The 16,992-nt window shown below is 40.5% G+C and overlaps 1 protein-coding gene across 1 annotated transcript in view; it reads right to left on the bottom strand.

Annotated features, from left to right (window-relative positions):
* Positions 1 to 16,992, bottom strand: part of LOC149323137 (follistatin-related protein 1-like) — a 65,493-nt gene that overhangs the window by 24,122 nt on the left and 24,379 nt on the right. The window contains exons 3-4 of the mRNA XM_089487789.1: positions 6,208 to 6,312; positions 78 to 207 (exon numbers count right to left, since the gene is read on the bottom strand). Of these exons, the coding sequence (XP_089343915.1) occupies positions 78 to 207; positions 6,208 to 6,312 (235 nt within the window). The remainder of the gene's footprint in view (positions 1 to 77; positions 208 to 6,207; positions 6,313 to 16,992) is intronic.

Here is a 16,992-nt window from a genome sequence, read left to right as displayed (position 1 = left end):
AAATGATAATGTTCTACTAATTGCCTTCTTGGAGGAATGTTTGTTCCAAGAGCAACCCAGGCCAGAGCCTGGCTTACCTTTGCAATGGCCGTCATAGTCCACCTGGATCTTGGAACCAGTGAGGCAAGCATCACGATGTAGCTCACAGTGGTTCAGGTACGTCTTGCCATTGCTGCCGCAAACTGGCCTTTTGTGGGGTTTGCATTTCTACACAAAGAAAAAAAGACCGCCAGATCAGGTTAGCTCAAGACAAGAAGGAAGGGAGGCAAGAGAGAGGCATAAAAACCAGCACCTCAGGCAGACTATTCGTACTAGCAGGGCAAGATACTAGGCATTTTAAATAAAACCAGCCCAGGGATCTACAGCTCCAATTATTTAACCACATCAGGGGTGGGAATCATGTGGCCTGCCAGATGTTCTTGGACAGCAACTCTCAGTGTTTGTTGTACTGACCAGAGTTACTGAAAACTGTAGTCCAACAAATGCTATCCAGCCCCAAAGTAAACTTATCTGTCTATCAGGACTCCAACATAAACTGATTCATACTTGCTGAGTCTTTTATAGCCAGCACTTTCTGCATAAATGCTTCTATTCTATGTATATGTCAGTCTTAATCTGTATGTTGGATGCCTTTGCTTACTAACCTTTCGTAAAGAATCACTTCCCTTTGTATAAAGCCGCCTGACCTTTCAAATCAATGGATGAGAGCCTTCTCTGTGTTTCCCCAATGATGAAGGTAGAAACATACACAATATAGAGGAAGTATCTTTTACAGGGATGCCAGTGGAATTCCCCTTAAGTAGTGTACCTGGTCTTTCAACTGTATATTTATCTCATTCTATGTATATGTATTATGTATATTTCCCAAATATACTGTCAAATTCTACAAAAACATACAAAATGAAATAATAGTCTCAAATCATATATTTGCCACTAAGAATATATTGTAAGTACAGTCATCATGACCCTTTTTGTCCGAAGTGTCGACAGAAGACCCTACCTATTAAGAAAACAATCAGCCCTTTGTGGTGAAGGTGTTCCAGTTTTTGGCCATGGCCATAAGCGCTCATATTGTATTAATCCAATTACTTCAGGGTGCTTTCCCCACCAACCTGCTCATAATTATCCCCAAGGTTTGTCAAACCAGCAAAACAGAATCAGGTTTGCAAGTTAGACAGCATTCTAGATGCATGGAAATGCCGCCACCTATAAGATGAGATGTGCTTTTAAGGGAGCCAACTGAACTGCAACCTCCTGCCTCATGCCATCTGCAATGTTTTCACCTTCCCCAAGAGCTCTGCTGCTATCACCATTTTGGGTACTTTAGCTGAAGGGCTGAAACCTTCTTTGACTGTGACTTCAGACTGAGAAGGGTTCTCCCCTCCCATAGAAAAGCCACCTGGCAGAGGGAAGGCATTACTTATGAAATTTCTGTGGGTTTTTCAAACTGTGTCGCCTATTCTGGAAGAATTTATTCCTGACGTTTCACCTGCAACTGTGGCTGGCATCTTCAGAGGTTTGTGGCACGGAAGTGTGTGGGGTATATATACCTGTGGGACCCTTATTTGGGGGGAAGTGGTTTACATGTTAATGGTGAAGTTAGTTTGTGTGTTCTGTGTTCAATGGCACAGCTTGTTTTGAGTATAATTGTAGAAAAGTGGGATACACGTACAGAGCGAATAATGATGGAAAAGTTGTTTTTCACAAAAGGCAGCAACATTTTCTCTATTGCATGCCCTCCTTAAGATGGCAGACTCTGGGCGATTCTGTCAAGTACAGGTTTTGGACATCACACCATATCCTTCTCCAGTGATTTTTCAGTGGCAACAGACTGAAGTAGAGGTGACGGGCAGCTATGCTACTATTTCATGTTATCTTTTAATAATTAACTTGCTGTATGGGAAAGCAGGTATATACATTTTCATTACACTACAAATAGGATATTGATAAGATGGAATGGGTCCAGGGAAGGATGACCAAGATGATCAAAGGTCTAGATACCATGTTTTATGAGGAACAACTTAGGGAAATGACTACACTTATGTGGGAAAAGAGAACACTAAGAGGTGACATGGCAGCTACCTTGAAATAGCTGCATATACACTGCAGAAATAATCCAGGTTGACATCACTTTAACTGCCATGGCTCAATGCTATGGAATTCTGGGAATTGTAGTTTGTTGTGTCAGAAGCACTCTTTGACAGAGAAGTCTAAATATCTCACAAAACTACAGTTCCCAGAATTTGATTGCATCGAGCCATGGCAGTTAAAGTGGTGCCAACTTGGATTGTTTCTACAGTGCTGATCCAGCCAGTAACTCAGGCGATAGAGTGATTTTGTTTTCTGCTGCTCCAGAGACTAGAACATGAATTTATGGTTTAGAATTACAAGAAATGGCAGGTTCTTCCTAAACAGTAGGAAGAACTTATATACTGTAAGAACTGAGGACAGTGGAATACAATGCCTTGGAGAGTGGTGGACTCTCTATGTTTGGAGTTCTTTAAATAGAAGTTGGATGGCTGTATTTCAGAAGTGCTGCAATTGTGTCTTCCTGCATGGCAGGGGATTGGATTAGGTGGTCCTTGCAGCCAATTTCAGCTCTAAGATTCTACAATCTGTGTTTTTAGCTTGGAGAAGAGAAGGTTATGAGGTGATATATAGCCCTGTTTAAATATTTGAAGGGATGTCATGTTGAGGATGGAGCAAGCTTACTTTCTGCTGCTACAGAGATTAGGACACGGAGCAATGGATGCAAAACCCAGGAAAGGAGATTCCACCTCAACATTAGGAAGAATGTCCTGACAGTAAGATCTGTCCAACAGGGGAAGACACTGCTGCCTGGGAGAATGGTGGAGTCTTCTTCTTTAGAGGCTTTTAAACAGAGGTTGGATGGCCATCTGTGAGAGGTGCTTTGATTGTGTATTCTTGCATGGCAGAAGGGAGGTTAGACTGGATGGTTCTTGTGGTTTCTTCCAACTCTATGATTGTGTGATTCTATAAATTCTGTGAAATGCCAAATGATATTAAGATTTCTTATCTCCCTGCCCTCCCGTCCCTTTAACTGGCTCCCTACCCTTTTCCCAGGAGGATGGGTGCCTGTCTCTGTCTTCTCCAGGGTCCCATTGCCCAGGAAGGAGGCTTGGAGGGGATGGACCAATGCCCTAACCTTTCCCGAGTGGATTGGTGCTTGGGGAAGGCAGAGATCTGAGCAGGAAAGGGGTGGGGTCGTCATGCGCATCCCTTCCCGGCTTCTCCCTCCTGGGCTCCCCCCCAAATAATCAAAAACGCGAGTGTCAAAGCTGTGAATGTAGAGGGACAAGCGTACATGTTTTTGTTAGAATGTCACAAAATAGGAAGGGCATTGCTTCAGCAGACACTCATAAACTGAAGTTCAGCTAGCTGTATGCAGGTATTCTAAATCCACACAGTTTCTACATGTGAGGAGGGAAACAAGGGCGCTACATCTGACCCTGTTCTTTCACATTCTCTGTGTCCATGTAGAAGGTGACTGTCTGCAGTGGATATCTCCCTCTGCCCCCATCCAGGGAGGCTCTTTACACAATTTAAGACTCCTACCTTGCCTGAATTGTAAGTCACATTGACAGTTTCTGCACAAGAGGCTTTCTGCTGTAAGCAGTTCACCCTCTACCTGCAGTGGGTGATGAGAATAGCAATGGACAGGCTAGTGTACGTGTTCGTTCTCCTCCTTCTCAATTACAGAGAACACGTATTTTGAATATGAGTGGAAGGACTTCTCTCTCTCTCTCCATTGCTTCCCCCCAAATCCACTTGTTCCATTTAACTTAACCCTTTAGTACTCCTTGCTTGCTAAGAAGTACTAATGAATATTCTTTCCCTACTTACACTAATCTCCATTTTCTTCTTCCATCTATTTTTTATTCTATGTGAGCAACAGATGTTGCAATGACTGGAAATCTGGCTGTATTCCCTTACTGAATTATGTTGTTATTATTGTTCTCAGTGTGCACAGCCGCATTCCACAAAGCACACAAAGAACATTTAATGCTCTGGAGAGAAGAAATTTTAAAAACTGGACTGTGAGTGCCCAGGAAAAGGAGTTTTGTTTTGTGCAGTGAAAGGAGGACATCTTTTCCTCTTACTCCAAGGGACAAGACTATGAAGCAGCTCTGCATGTGCAGCCTTTTCTCAAGAGGAAGCAACCTCAGTCACCAATCTATTGGCAGACCTTACTCAGAAAAGGAACAAGTAACTTTCCCCTCTCCCCAAGAATAACAGTTCTGCTGGCATTCTGTTAGTGGCATGCACACACACAAGCTTCTCTTATGTGTGTGTATGTCCTTTCTGGAGTACTGTTGGATCTCTTCTGGAGGACCAGAAGGATAGCCCCACCTGCCTTAATGGTCCATGCCACTTTGATTATTTTAGATTGTGCTATTGATGAAAATTTTAATGTGAATATTTATTATCTTAATGGTGGGAGGGTTTGTGGGTTGATGTAAACTTTCACTGTTTTATTGTATTTTAATCTCTGTTGTAATCCCGCCTCAATCCACAGGGAGAGGTGGGAAATGTAAATAATAATAATAATAATAATAATAATAATAATTCCTTTCCTCCTTCTGCAGCACCAAACACCCCCTGCCAGCCTCTGAAGCCCAGTCATTTCATACTTTGTAGGGAGTCAACAGAATGAGAGAAGCATCTGGCTATGTCCACATAGCCAAACACAAAATTATGGCATCAGTGCTGAGAGCCAGAGTGGTCCTTTGGAGGTCTTAGCACTGCTGTAATCATTTTGCATCTGGCTGTAATGACACAGCCAGGCACATCTGTAATCCTCCTCGCTCTACACTAAGTATACAATGGCTGGTGGTGGGGTGCTTTAGAGGCTGTTGAGTATGTTGAATGCAAGATAAGTAGGCCCTCTACATTTGCTGGGATTAGGGACACAGCACCCTGTGAAAGTGGGACCCTGTGAAAGCTGTTAACTGGGGCTGGCTACAGGGAACATACAACTCCCTTGTTGCAACAGCTCCATTGGCTGCTAGTCCGTTTCCGGGCACAATTCAAAGTGCTGGGTTTGACCTATAAAACCCTTAATGGCTTGGGTCCAGGTTATTTGAAGGACCACATCTCCCTGTATGAGCCCACTAGAGCGTTGAGATCATTTGGAGAGGCCCTTCCCTCTGTCCCACTACCCTCTCAGGCATGTTTGGTGGGAACTAGAGAGAGGGCCTTCTCCATGGCTGCTCCCAAGCTCTGGAACTCTCTCCCTAGGGAGGCCAGAATGGCTCCATCTATGTTTTCTTTTTGATGGCAGATAAAAACATTTTTATACTGCCAGGCGTTCGCATATGGACATGGATGCTGTTTTGTTTTTGTATTAAAGAGTTTTCAATTTTAATAAAGTAATGTTTTAATCGTTCAAACTGTTTAATTGTTTTTTAAACTTTGTATTTTTAATGTTTCATACTGTTTTAGCTTAGGCCTGTTACAGACTGCCAAAATAAAGCTGCTTTGGGTCTCTTTGGAGATATGCTATTTAAATGATGCATGGGTCCTAAGAGTCCAGAGGTTGCGCCAAAGCCATACTCCATTCCTAAGCACTGGAGTGCAGCTTTGGTGCAGCTTCCGGATTCTTAGGGTACATGCATCATTTAAATAGCATACCTCCAAAAAGTCCCGAAGCAGCTTTATTTTGGCAGTCTGTAGCAGGCCTTAGACAGTTTTAAATTTTGTTAGCCGCCTTGAATCACTGTACCAGGAGGAATGTAGGATATAAATAAATAGCCTAAATAGAACAACAACAACGACAGATGTTAAGGCACGATTAAAAAACTGCTTTTGTCAGACAAGAGTCAGAAACTTATCCGGGAATGGAGCTAGGAAGGAACTAAATTGGCAACTGAGGTTGATTCCTGCCATTAGAGGACACATACACAAAACTGCTTTACACTGCTACCTCTTATAATGAGAAGGGAAGAGCAAATTGTCATAAGATACACTCAACCAATATTGCCACAGTGGAAGGATTATGTTAACAAAATGAGTTGGGCTCTGAGCTAAGAGAAGGAAATGAAGGTGCATTATTGAGTAAAACCTAAAAGGTTGCCAAAAAAAAGCGACTATGGACATGGTGGGAGAGCTGCTCAGGATTTCCCATGCCAGCCCTTGACCCCAATGGTCTGAGGGGTCTTGCTCCTGAAGGGCTGACCCATGCCTTACCTCAATGCACAGACAGGTTGGCTCACTCTTCTCGGTCACAGCACACTCCCGGCCAGCTCCACAAAAAACATTGGCACAGATTTTGGATTTGCTTACTGGTTCTTCCTATAAGGTATAAAGAAAAAACATGTTGTTGAAAAACTACCATCATTCAAAAAGAAAAAGAGACAGACATAAGCTATGGCTTTTGATGTTTTTTCTTTATATTCTGGGCTGTAGCACTTGAGTGCTTTTACATACATGGTAAGTATATAAAAATGCAATTTAGGCACCAGAACATCTTCTGTTTCCCCATGTTGCAAAAATCCACAGAATTTTTCTCAATATTAACGTGCATATCTGCAGATATTGAAAACACCAACAATTACTTTCACAGATCTGTTCACAGTTCAATAATATTCTTCATTATGAGTTTAATTTTGCCAAGTTTTTCAGAGGAATCCATGTATACAGTCATTATGGCACCAGGACTTACCCTCCACTCTGCTCTGAATCCTATCATCTGATAGATGATAGAATCTGAATCCTATCGTTGTCATCATCATCATCATCATCATCTTTCTAGCTAGAAGCAAGTAGGCTAGTCCTTACCCCATCTCCCTTCAGGTAAGTAAGAAGGAGCAATCTTCACATTTTACCTTGATCTGGGAGCAGCCCCTTAGCTAAGATTTCTGTCTTAATTTCCAAAAATGAAAATTATGTGAATGACAAGTTGTGTTCAACTATAATTGGTACTTTATGCATAATGTTTAATGTCATTACTAGGAACTATCTTTAGGTCTCTGGTTTTGGTTTGGGATGATACTGAACTGGGAACCCTAAAATCAAACAAATAAGACAAACAGACAAAGTTTAGGTACTTTGATTGTATTTGGGAAGAAGATAGACCCTCAAAATTATACCCTCTGAATGTTTCCCACTGGACTTAAGTGGCTTGTCAAGCCTGAATAGGTATTTTGACAAGGACTGCCAGAGTGAAAACTAGAGCAGGTTCCTATATCTTCAATGGTTGTGCTGTAAAGGCAATCTCAGCAGCTGTTCTTTGTCACACAACCAAGTAGCAAAGAACACTGCTGAGCCCTCTCCAGTTTTCAATATGACAAGCCTACCTCTGACACTATGCACCAGCTGGGATTGTTTTAATGTAGACTTTTTGCAGCAGTCATATTAAGATTTTTTGAAACAAGATGCAGTGAATGGGGCCACTCCACCTAGACTGGGATAGGCAGTTCCCTTTTCTTTTCCACAATGAGAGTGACCAATACATTTTATGTAAAAGGATTAGGCTCTCCTACTGAATATATGTACCAGTATATATACACATGCATAGACACACACATTCAGTCAGCCCTCTGTATCCACGGAGCCAAGCATCCATGGTTTGAAAATATTTTTAAAACGTATAAATTCCAAAAAGCAAACCTTCATTTTGCCATTTTATATAAGAGACACCATTTTACTATGTATTTAATGTAATGAATTGTAATGTATTGTATTTAATGGGACTTAAGCATCCATGGATTTTGTTATCCCAGGGAAATCCTGGAGCCAAACCACAGCGGATACCAAGGACCCACTGTATAATAACATCAAAATGGATCACATAGCTATTTTATTTTCTGAAGAAACCTACCAATATACAGAATATATGGATTGTTGAAGTAACAGTGGTTTATAGAACATTATTTAGCCTTAGATATATTCAAATAATGGAGTGTTGCTACTTATTTTAGCCCCCCCCCTGCCTCAAAAAAAAAAAAGGATTAATTTTAAAATGAAAAGTGATGCAATAAATGAAGATGCAATTTGTGAATAACATACATTCTTAACAGATGTATATGGTCACAGTGCTGCTTTTCTACCATAGAAGGGAATCCAGAACTGTTCCTTGTCATCTGTTCCTTATTCATAAAGTAACTGAACATTCAGCAATCAGAGGGTGAGAAGAAGCCATCATTCTAGCCAGTTTCTTACAAACTGCATTCTCTTCAGCTTGGAGTCAAGGATGTTGTTTGTCTGCCTATTTTGGGGGAGACTTAGGCTGCATCTGCACTGCAGAAATAATCAGGTTTGACCCCACTTTAACTGCCATGGCTGAATGCTATGGAATTCTGGGAACTGCAGACAGGCACGACAAAGAACCAATGTTTAAATGGTTAAATAGAATAACCTGGTGTGCAGGAGACATTATTTGAATGGTATAGGCCTGGAAAGTTCAACTGCATTCCAAAGCTATGTATGCAAATGAATTCTTGTCTCAGAAGAACAGCTTTTTCCAATTGAAGCTGAGGCCTGGTTTTTACTGAAGTGGTGAGCCTGGGTCTGTCTGGGTTGTTGCTTTTTCACAATCAGAACTGAATGTTCCTTCTTGCAAAAAGATCCCTGTGTGCTGTGTTTGGAAAAGTGGCATTCAGCAGATTGCTCTTCTAGGCTGGAGCCCCTTACCCTGACATTGAGTTTGCCCTGCTATGTGGGAATCTGTGCAGGTGGATTTTCCCCTTGCTTGGTTTGTTATTGGAGCAGCATATGAACCCCACCTAACAGGCCCAGATTTACTGCAATCAATCAATATTTTAATTGCAGTCAATGACCATATTCCAAAATTCATTTACATACATAAAATACATACACACACAAGCACGAGTAAAATATAAATATAAATGTAATTATATAAAATATGAAATATAAAACCTAATATATAAGAGCATATACATAAAATAAAAACCTAAGCTTTTACTAAGACCTTATTTTTGCAGGTTTGCAGAATAAGAAGTAGGCATGAAATGCTGGCTGGAGGCAGGAGCAAGAGTAGAAAAGTTGGCCTTTGTTCTCCAAACACATTTCTGTGTCTGAGTGGAATTACTAGAAGCTGAATTCTAGTAATTCTAGGCATTTCTGTCAACTGAAAATACTGAGTATTACAGTGCCCACTACAGTGCCCCTTCCTAGAATTGGAGGACCTAAAGATGGTGGAATGTATTGTAAGAAAAGCAGGCTTGGACACAGAAGAAGAAGGAGTGAAAATAGGAGGAAGGAATATCAATAATCTAAGATACACAGATGACACCATAATACTAGCAGAAAACCTCCCAGATCCTGAACAACTACTAAGGAGGATCAAGGAAGAAAGTGCAAAGGCAGGCTTACTGTTGAAGATAAAGGAAACAAAAATAATGACAACAGAGAATCTACGGTACATAAATTCAACCTAGACAATGAAGAAATAGGAATACTAAAAGAGTTCTCATACCTGGGATCAAACACTGGTAGGAATGTAGACTGCAGCCAGGAAATCAGAAGAAGATTAAGAATGGGGAGGGTGGCAATGAAAAGAGTGGAAAAGATCCTATAATGCAAAGATACACAACTGAGCACAAAAGTTAGAATCATACAAGCTATTGAAATCCCTATTACCATGTATGGATACGAGAGCTGGACAGTTGAGAAACAAGATAGGAAGGAAATCAATGCATTTGAGATGTGGTGCTGGAGAAGAGCACTGAGGATATAATGGATGGCCAAAAAGACAAATAAGTGGGTCCTAGAGCAGATCAAGACAGAAATCTCCCTGGAAGCCAAAATGACAAAATTTAAGATTGTCATACTTTGGCCATATCATAAGAAGAGAGGGCTCATTAGAAAAAACAATAATGATGGGAGGTGGAGGGAAGTAGAAAGAGAGGAAGGCCACATGTTAGATGGATGGATTCTATTAAGGAGACCAAAGGTATGAGTTTACAGGACCTGAGCAAAGCAGTGAAGGACAAGGGTGATTGGAGATGTCTCATCCATAGGGTCACCATGGGTTGAGATTCCTTATTCAAAGGTGGCAACAACCACAAAAATAACAACAAAAGATGGTAGCACACATGATGGTAACCCCATGACTGCTGCAATGCACTATACCCTGGGCTACCTTTGTACCAAGTCTGGAAACTCCAACTGGTTCAGAATAGGGCAGCCAGACTGATTACAAGTATATCTAGGAGTAACAATATTACACCAGTCTTAAAATTTCTCCACTGGCTTCTGATTAGTTTCCAGCAGGTCTAGCCAGTCAATTTTCAATCATTACTTTTAATGTGTATATGAATGCTTATGAGTGAACTTTAATGATTTTATAGCATTGTATTTTAACTGTGGATTTATGGGTTTTAATTGTGTCTTGTACTTTAACATGCAGGTCTGTGCTGCTGTGAACATGGCTATACAGTTGGCCCTCGCATTTGTGGCTTTGACCTTTGCAGATTTGATTATTTGCGGTTTTGATTAATATGTTCTTTCTAGGAATTTCTATGTCCTCCAGCGCAATTTTGCTGGAAGTTGACCATAGAGTTGTGCTGGAGAACCTTGAAGCTCCTGGGGCAAACACTTCTCTAGGCATTTGTAGGTCCTCCAACATGATTCTATCATCAACTTCTGACCATTTAGTTGCACTGGAGGACCTGGAGATTCCTAGAGAAATGTTCTCTCAGCTAAAAATAATAATGTGGTTTTTTTATTTGTGGTTTTTCCACATTCACAGGGGTCCTTCATCCCAACCCCATTCAAAATGTCGAGGGACCTCAAATGCTGTGAGCCATCTATTTTTCACCATGCTAGGAAGCTGACTGGTAGTAATGTACAATCCTCTGTATAACAGTTTGAATGAATGGAAAGGAATGACTTTGAGCCCATTTGCTTAAGCACCTCATAAAGCATCTGTATTAAAAGTCCAATGCTGACAACATTTTTCCCGCATGTCAGAATTTTTCTCTCCACCCTGTTCTAGTTTTGAAGACCACTCAAATGCAAAACTCCACCCGCCTTAGATATTCTTCAACAAGACAGCTGCAAAATATACTCCTGGGAATTAAAAAGGACATGCTCATTCAATCTGATCTCAAGTCTCCAGGAGGTTGGGCAGCCAGTGAATCCAAAGCTACAAGCTCACAATGGGTGAGCCCATGATTTCCAAAGCACAAGAACCTCCCTATGGACATGAGTGCAAAGAAAAAACATTGTTCTCAGATTTTGTAATTGGACTGGAATGCTTTTAAAGAGACAAAACTACAAATCTGGAGGCAACATTGATGAGGTAATATAAAATGGAATATTAGGATTTATTCTTGCTTGAACAGCTTTTGCAACTATTTCCACCCCATCGAGTGCCAATCCCTTTTGCATATACCATTTCATAGTCTAAACTCACAAATCGTCCAAAACAGGGCCTAGACTAAATAATAAAGTCATGCTTGCACAATTTAAAGGTGGAAAACTAATAATGCATAAAAAATTGATTTTACTTATTATGGCTGCAGCTCACTAAGACATTGCTGGTAAATGGAAAGACTTTAAAAACCTAAAAATTATGAGCTGTTGGAGTAAGGTGTGGCACATAACCTTAATGGAAAAAGTAATGCATACATCCAGAACAGGAGACTTGGAAGTGTTCTGGGAAACTTTTGTTGCCTTTTATTCAATATATATTAATGAACATGGAGAGTCTGGGAGGACCATCAGAGACATAGGCCCCATACAGACAGGCCAAAATAAAGGACTGGAGCACAGCTTTGGTGCAGCTTCCTCCGGACACTTAGGACACATGCATCATTTAAACAGCATACCTCCAAAGTGACCCGAAGCAACTTTATTTTGGCTGTCTGGGGCCACAGTTTCCATTATTAGAGCAGCATTTGACCAACATCAAGAATGGTTACATTTTAAATATTGAATATCAGTCTTACTTTATGTGCCTCACCTGCACTGCAGTCTCATTCTATGCTTTCATAACAATGAAGCTTTCGTTTCAGCTTTTTTGGTCTTGCTTTTACTAATGCAGTTGTATTGTACTTTTGTGGTAATAATAAACATTTAAAAAACAAAGATAATTCTAGTTCCAAATTCTAAGTTGATAAGAGAGGCATGCTACAGACTCCCTGACAAAAACACTTTATAATCCTAATATAACAAAAAGATATCAAGAGGCTGCAGAGACAGAATATCTTCCAGCACAGATACACATTTACATGTACCAGGGGGATACTACACTTGCCCTGGAAAGAAATAACAAAAGAAAGAAAGAAAGAAAGACAGAAAGAAGGAAGGAAGGAAGGAAAGAAAGAAAGAAAGAAAGAAAGAAGTTCTGAAACACCTGGAGGAGCTATGGGGAATTTCACAATTTTTTAAGTTTAAAAAAAGGGGGGGGGAGGGGTCCCCTGGATCTAAATTTTAATCAATACCCCCCAATAGACATTTGGGAGCAAAAAACAAAAGGTTTGGGAGAAAAAATTGGCAAAAATTATTTTTCACTTCTGGGGGTCCAAGTGAAGCTCCAAAGATGATGGAAATGGCCTCCAGATACACTACCAGAGTTTTGGACCATTTTTTAAAATAGTGTATTTGGAATCATTCTAGAACAAAAAACCTGCAAAAAATATTTTTAACCCCAGGTGCTGAATATGAAAAGCAGCTTGCACTTTGCCCACCCCTGACATAGACACCACCTACCCACACATACATATATCTAACCCAACTTTTGCTTAAGAGTAGTTAAGGTCTTGTTACAGATGAGATCAGATATGTTGACTTTCTGTACAAGTACAGTATGCAATATTTCTCATTAACATTACGTGAACATCTTGGCTCATGCATTGACCCAGTTCCAGAAACAAAAACATGGAATAGAATAGAATATTTATGCATAGGATTAGGCTCTGTGGGAAACCTACTCCTTCCACCCACACAATCACAAACAGAGGTAGTTCAGTTGTGCAGAGCAGTACCATCTATCCACCAACATCAGGGTTATGAATTTTTCTTAAGGTGGAATAAAAATGCTAATGAATGTCAATAATATTTGCTGATATTCATCTATCTACTTCTTAAGAATGGGGGAAGAAAACAAATGGATCAGTTTAATTAATTACAAATTGAAGTCTCAAAACAAAATCAAAAATTGAATCCTAGGGTTTGAAGAGACTCCAAGGGCCATCCAATCCAATCCCTTGCCATGCAATAACACACCATATAAGCACCCCTGACCGATGGCCATCCAGCCCTTGTTTAAAAACCTCCAAAGGAGAACATGTTGCAATCTAATGAATAAGGTATCCACTAATGTCTTGGGCCTGACACTGTTTTGGCTTCATCTTGTCACTGTCTGACCTCTGTGCTGCTGGTGGATGAAAGCTTTGAGGAGGGTTTTAGCTACAGTGCTATGACTCTATACTTATTTCTCTAGTTAATGCTTGTTATTCTATCTGTGCTTTCTTGGACCGCTAGAGTAAGAACTGGAGAGGTATCCTGTCCCTTTAATGTGTGTGCAGGAGTTGTTTGTTGCATGAAAAGCAACACCTGCTGAAATCCTCTCTTCCAGATAACCATGTAAGGGGACAGGATACCTTTCCAGTTCTCAATCTAGTAACTCTTGTGTGCTCTTTCCTCTTTCCTCACACCTTCCACTTTTCCCCAGGGCTGCCCCACTTTTATTGTTGTGTGCCTTGAAGTTGTTTCCGACTTATGGCGAGCCTCTCATTGGGTTTTCTTGGCAAGATTTGTTCAGAGGAGGCACACTCCTAAAATAGCCTCCTCAGAATTTCCTGCTGCAGCTTCTTAGAAACAATAAAGCATTGTGCTCCCTGCAAGCTGCTATAGAAGTCTATATGTAACAGCTAGCATAAAGTGTTAATTAATTCACCCAGACATATATATCTTCTTTCTACCCAGATAAAGCTGTACAGTGGGCCCTTGGTATCTGCTGGAGTTTGGTTTGAGGACCCCCTGTGGGTACCAAAATCTGTGGATGCTCAAGTCCCATTAACTACAATGGCATAGTAAAATGGTGTGCTTTATATAAGATGGCTAAATCAAGCTTTGCTTTTTTGGAATATATATATATATGGAATACTTTCAGGCCATGAATAGTTGAATCCCTGGATAAAGAATCCTTGGATATGACAGGCTGACTCTACTATAAATTTCAAAGATCCCTGTACTTGGGTATAAATGAAGAAATGCCACAAGTACAGAGATTCTCAGTAACATTTGAACCTATGTGCATGCAGTGTGAACACAGTTACAGTGTACTGGTGCCTTTCCCTCTTCCAAGTATTCCATTTTTCCAGATCACTATTACTTACCAACAATAAGCCATGTTCAACCTATGCAACTGTTCCTTAGCCTGTCTTTGGACCATCTTTTGCAAATACGTATTAAATGTGAAACATAGTACTACAGACATTTTGCTACTAAAGCCTATTCTTACAACCTCTAGATCCTAGAATTTACACTGTAACATTATGAGGGCCTTAAATTGGCCACAATGAGCTCCTTCTCTCACCTGGGAGGTGTCTGCAGTGATGGTGTGGGGAAGAGTAAATGGAGGTCCCTTCATCAGGTCACATCAAGGAGGAATAGAGCAATGGACTGACCACAGAAGAAGAGGATGGGCATGCTGTAAGACTTATAAGAGGTGATATGATAGCCTTGTTTAAATACTTAAAGGGATGCCATGTTGAGGAGGGAGCCAGCTTGTTTTCTGCTGCTCCAGAGACTAGGACCCGGAGCAATGGATGCAAGCTACAGGAAAAGAGATTCACATAAACATTAGGAGGAACTTCCTGACAGTAAGGGCTGTTCCACAGTGGAACAAACTCCCTCAGAGTGTCGTGGAGTCTCCTTCCTTAGAGGTCTTCAGAGGTGGATGGCCATCTGTCAGGCATGCTTTGATTGAGATTTCCTGCGTGGCAGGGAGTTGGACTGGATGGCCCTTGCGGTCTCTTCCAACTCTATGATTCTATGATTTTAAAATTGGATGTAATGATGTTTCATGGAGGCAGCAGCTATTTTACAATTTTTTTGAAAAATCCCATTCTACAATGGTGGACCCATAATGCCACAGAAGGAATTCCCTTGGAAGCCATCATGTTGTATGTGTGCGTATGTCTCCATTCTTTAGGTGAGTTCAAAGAAGGCCATTGCAGAGTTTAAACAAAGGAATATATATATTGTGCAGAAGCAAGTTCCTTCTCATCAAGCCAAACAGCAATAGTGAAATTCTTTCCTCACTACTTCTCACAGCAGGGCCAGAGGATGGAGGCAAATCTTATAAACTGGAATGCCATGTGGGGGTGAATAGTTCAGTGCTGTCTAACACCGGTGTTATCATCTAAGCATAAATAATTGGTTCAGGCCTGTTTGGATTGTGCATAGGAATCTGTACTGTATGTGGGTGTCAATGACAAGTTCCCCTGATAACAAGTGCTGTGCTCACTAACTGCAGCATTTTTTCTTATTATATTAACAATCTATTTGAAATGTTTTTGAGCATGCAAAGAACCTTTCCCTATATTAGTTTCACAATCCTTACAGAAACTAAAATCCAGATTAAAGTTAGTATGATTGTTCCCATTTTGCAGAGTTGATGTGAGCATGAGGCTGGACATAGGTGGAATTTGGTTATTTTAGAGCAGGGATGGATACGTTTGGAGGCCACATTAGTCACCCAGGAGACATTGGAGGGCTGTCCCCAAACCACACTTCTAGGTCATTATAATGTATTGAAAATCAATACAGTTCCATTTATCAGAGCCCTGTGCCCCCAGCATGAGACTCCATGGAATCCGGTTACAAATCTTTTTCTTATTCAGAGAGAAAGGAACTGACTTCTCAAAGGAGTTCTTGTTCACACTATCCCAGACCAGGACTCAGAGTCTTAAGTTGTTCAGGAAGAACCTCACTTGCTTATGGAAAGAACCTGTCACATTTTCCAGCCTTTCTTCAACACCATCCTGTTAAATTAGATTCAAAGATACCCACCAGCATGGCACATTTTTCCTCTGCTACAGACTGAAGAGATTATCCTCCATCCTTCCTTTATTATGTTGTCTGAACCTGGCAAGAGCTGGCTCTCTAGGTTGTCCATCCCACTTTTTCCACAAGCCAAAAGGAAGAACCCATAAAACAACAAACCCTAGAGCCTTTCCATGGCTTGTTGGGAAAGAGAAAAGCCAGAATGCCAGGTACCCCAAGAATATTTTCATTTAGTAATTTTTACATGTATAATTCACCATATGGCACTACAGTGCTCCTAGGGAAATTTAAAGATGTGTAATACATTAGTGAATGTTAGCAACTGAAATTGCAATCTAATTTAAATTGTCCACATTTTCTACTCTATGCCCCAAACTAGGCAAATAGATTATTTTTGGACATTCACAATACACACAAAGAAATATATGAATTATCCTCTGCTCCCGTTGGCCCTGAAGTATTGTATACACAAGGCTACATAGTGAATAAATTCATTTGAATTAATCTATGGTCCTTACTTGGCTAACAGTAGGGAAAGAAATTTGTTGAATTCACATTTCCATATGGAAGCATTCATTTTGCACTTCCCCAGATTGCCAATGAAACAGAATATATTTTGCCTAAAAAATGAACAAATTTGTAATGCTTACAATGCAGTTTGGAGATGGAGAAAACAGACAATCCATATGTATGTTTCAAAAATTTACTAAAATGTATACATTTTTAAAAGGGAAAAAGGGGCTTTAGAAAAATGCCTAAAAATGAATACATTTGAACAATGAACACAAAAACACAAACAAATTGCTGGGGAGCGGAGCTCTGGTGCAACCACAACAAACAACAATTCCCAGAATTCCATAGTTTTGAGCCGTGGCAGTTAAAAGTGGTGTCAGACTGGATTATTTCTGCAGTACGGACGCAACCCTATTCTGCTTGCAGTGGATGAAGGTTTGAACCAGAACTGTATTCTTCTTTTATTGGTGTACTTTTAAA

Source organism: Sceloporus occidentalis, unplaced genomic scaffold, assembly GCF_023333645.1.
Source record: "Sceloporus occidentalis isolate IW3139 unplaced genomic scaffold, rSceOcc1.0.p SCAF_1, whole genome shotgun sequence".
Taxonomy (NCBI): domain Eukaryota; kingdom Metazoa; phylum Chordata; class Lepidosauria; order Squamata; family Phrynosomatidae; genus Sceloporus; species Sceloporus occidentalis.
The sequence above is the reverse complement of the archived record's forward strand: the minus strand, read 5'-3'. Positions and strand labels throughout refer to the sequence as shown.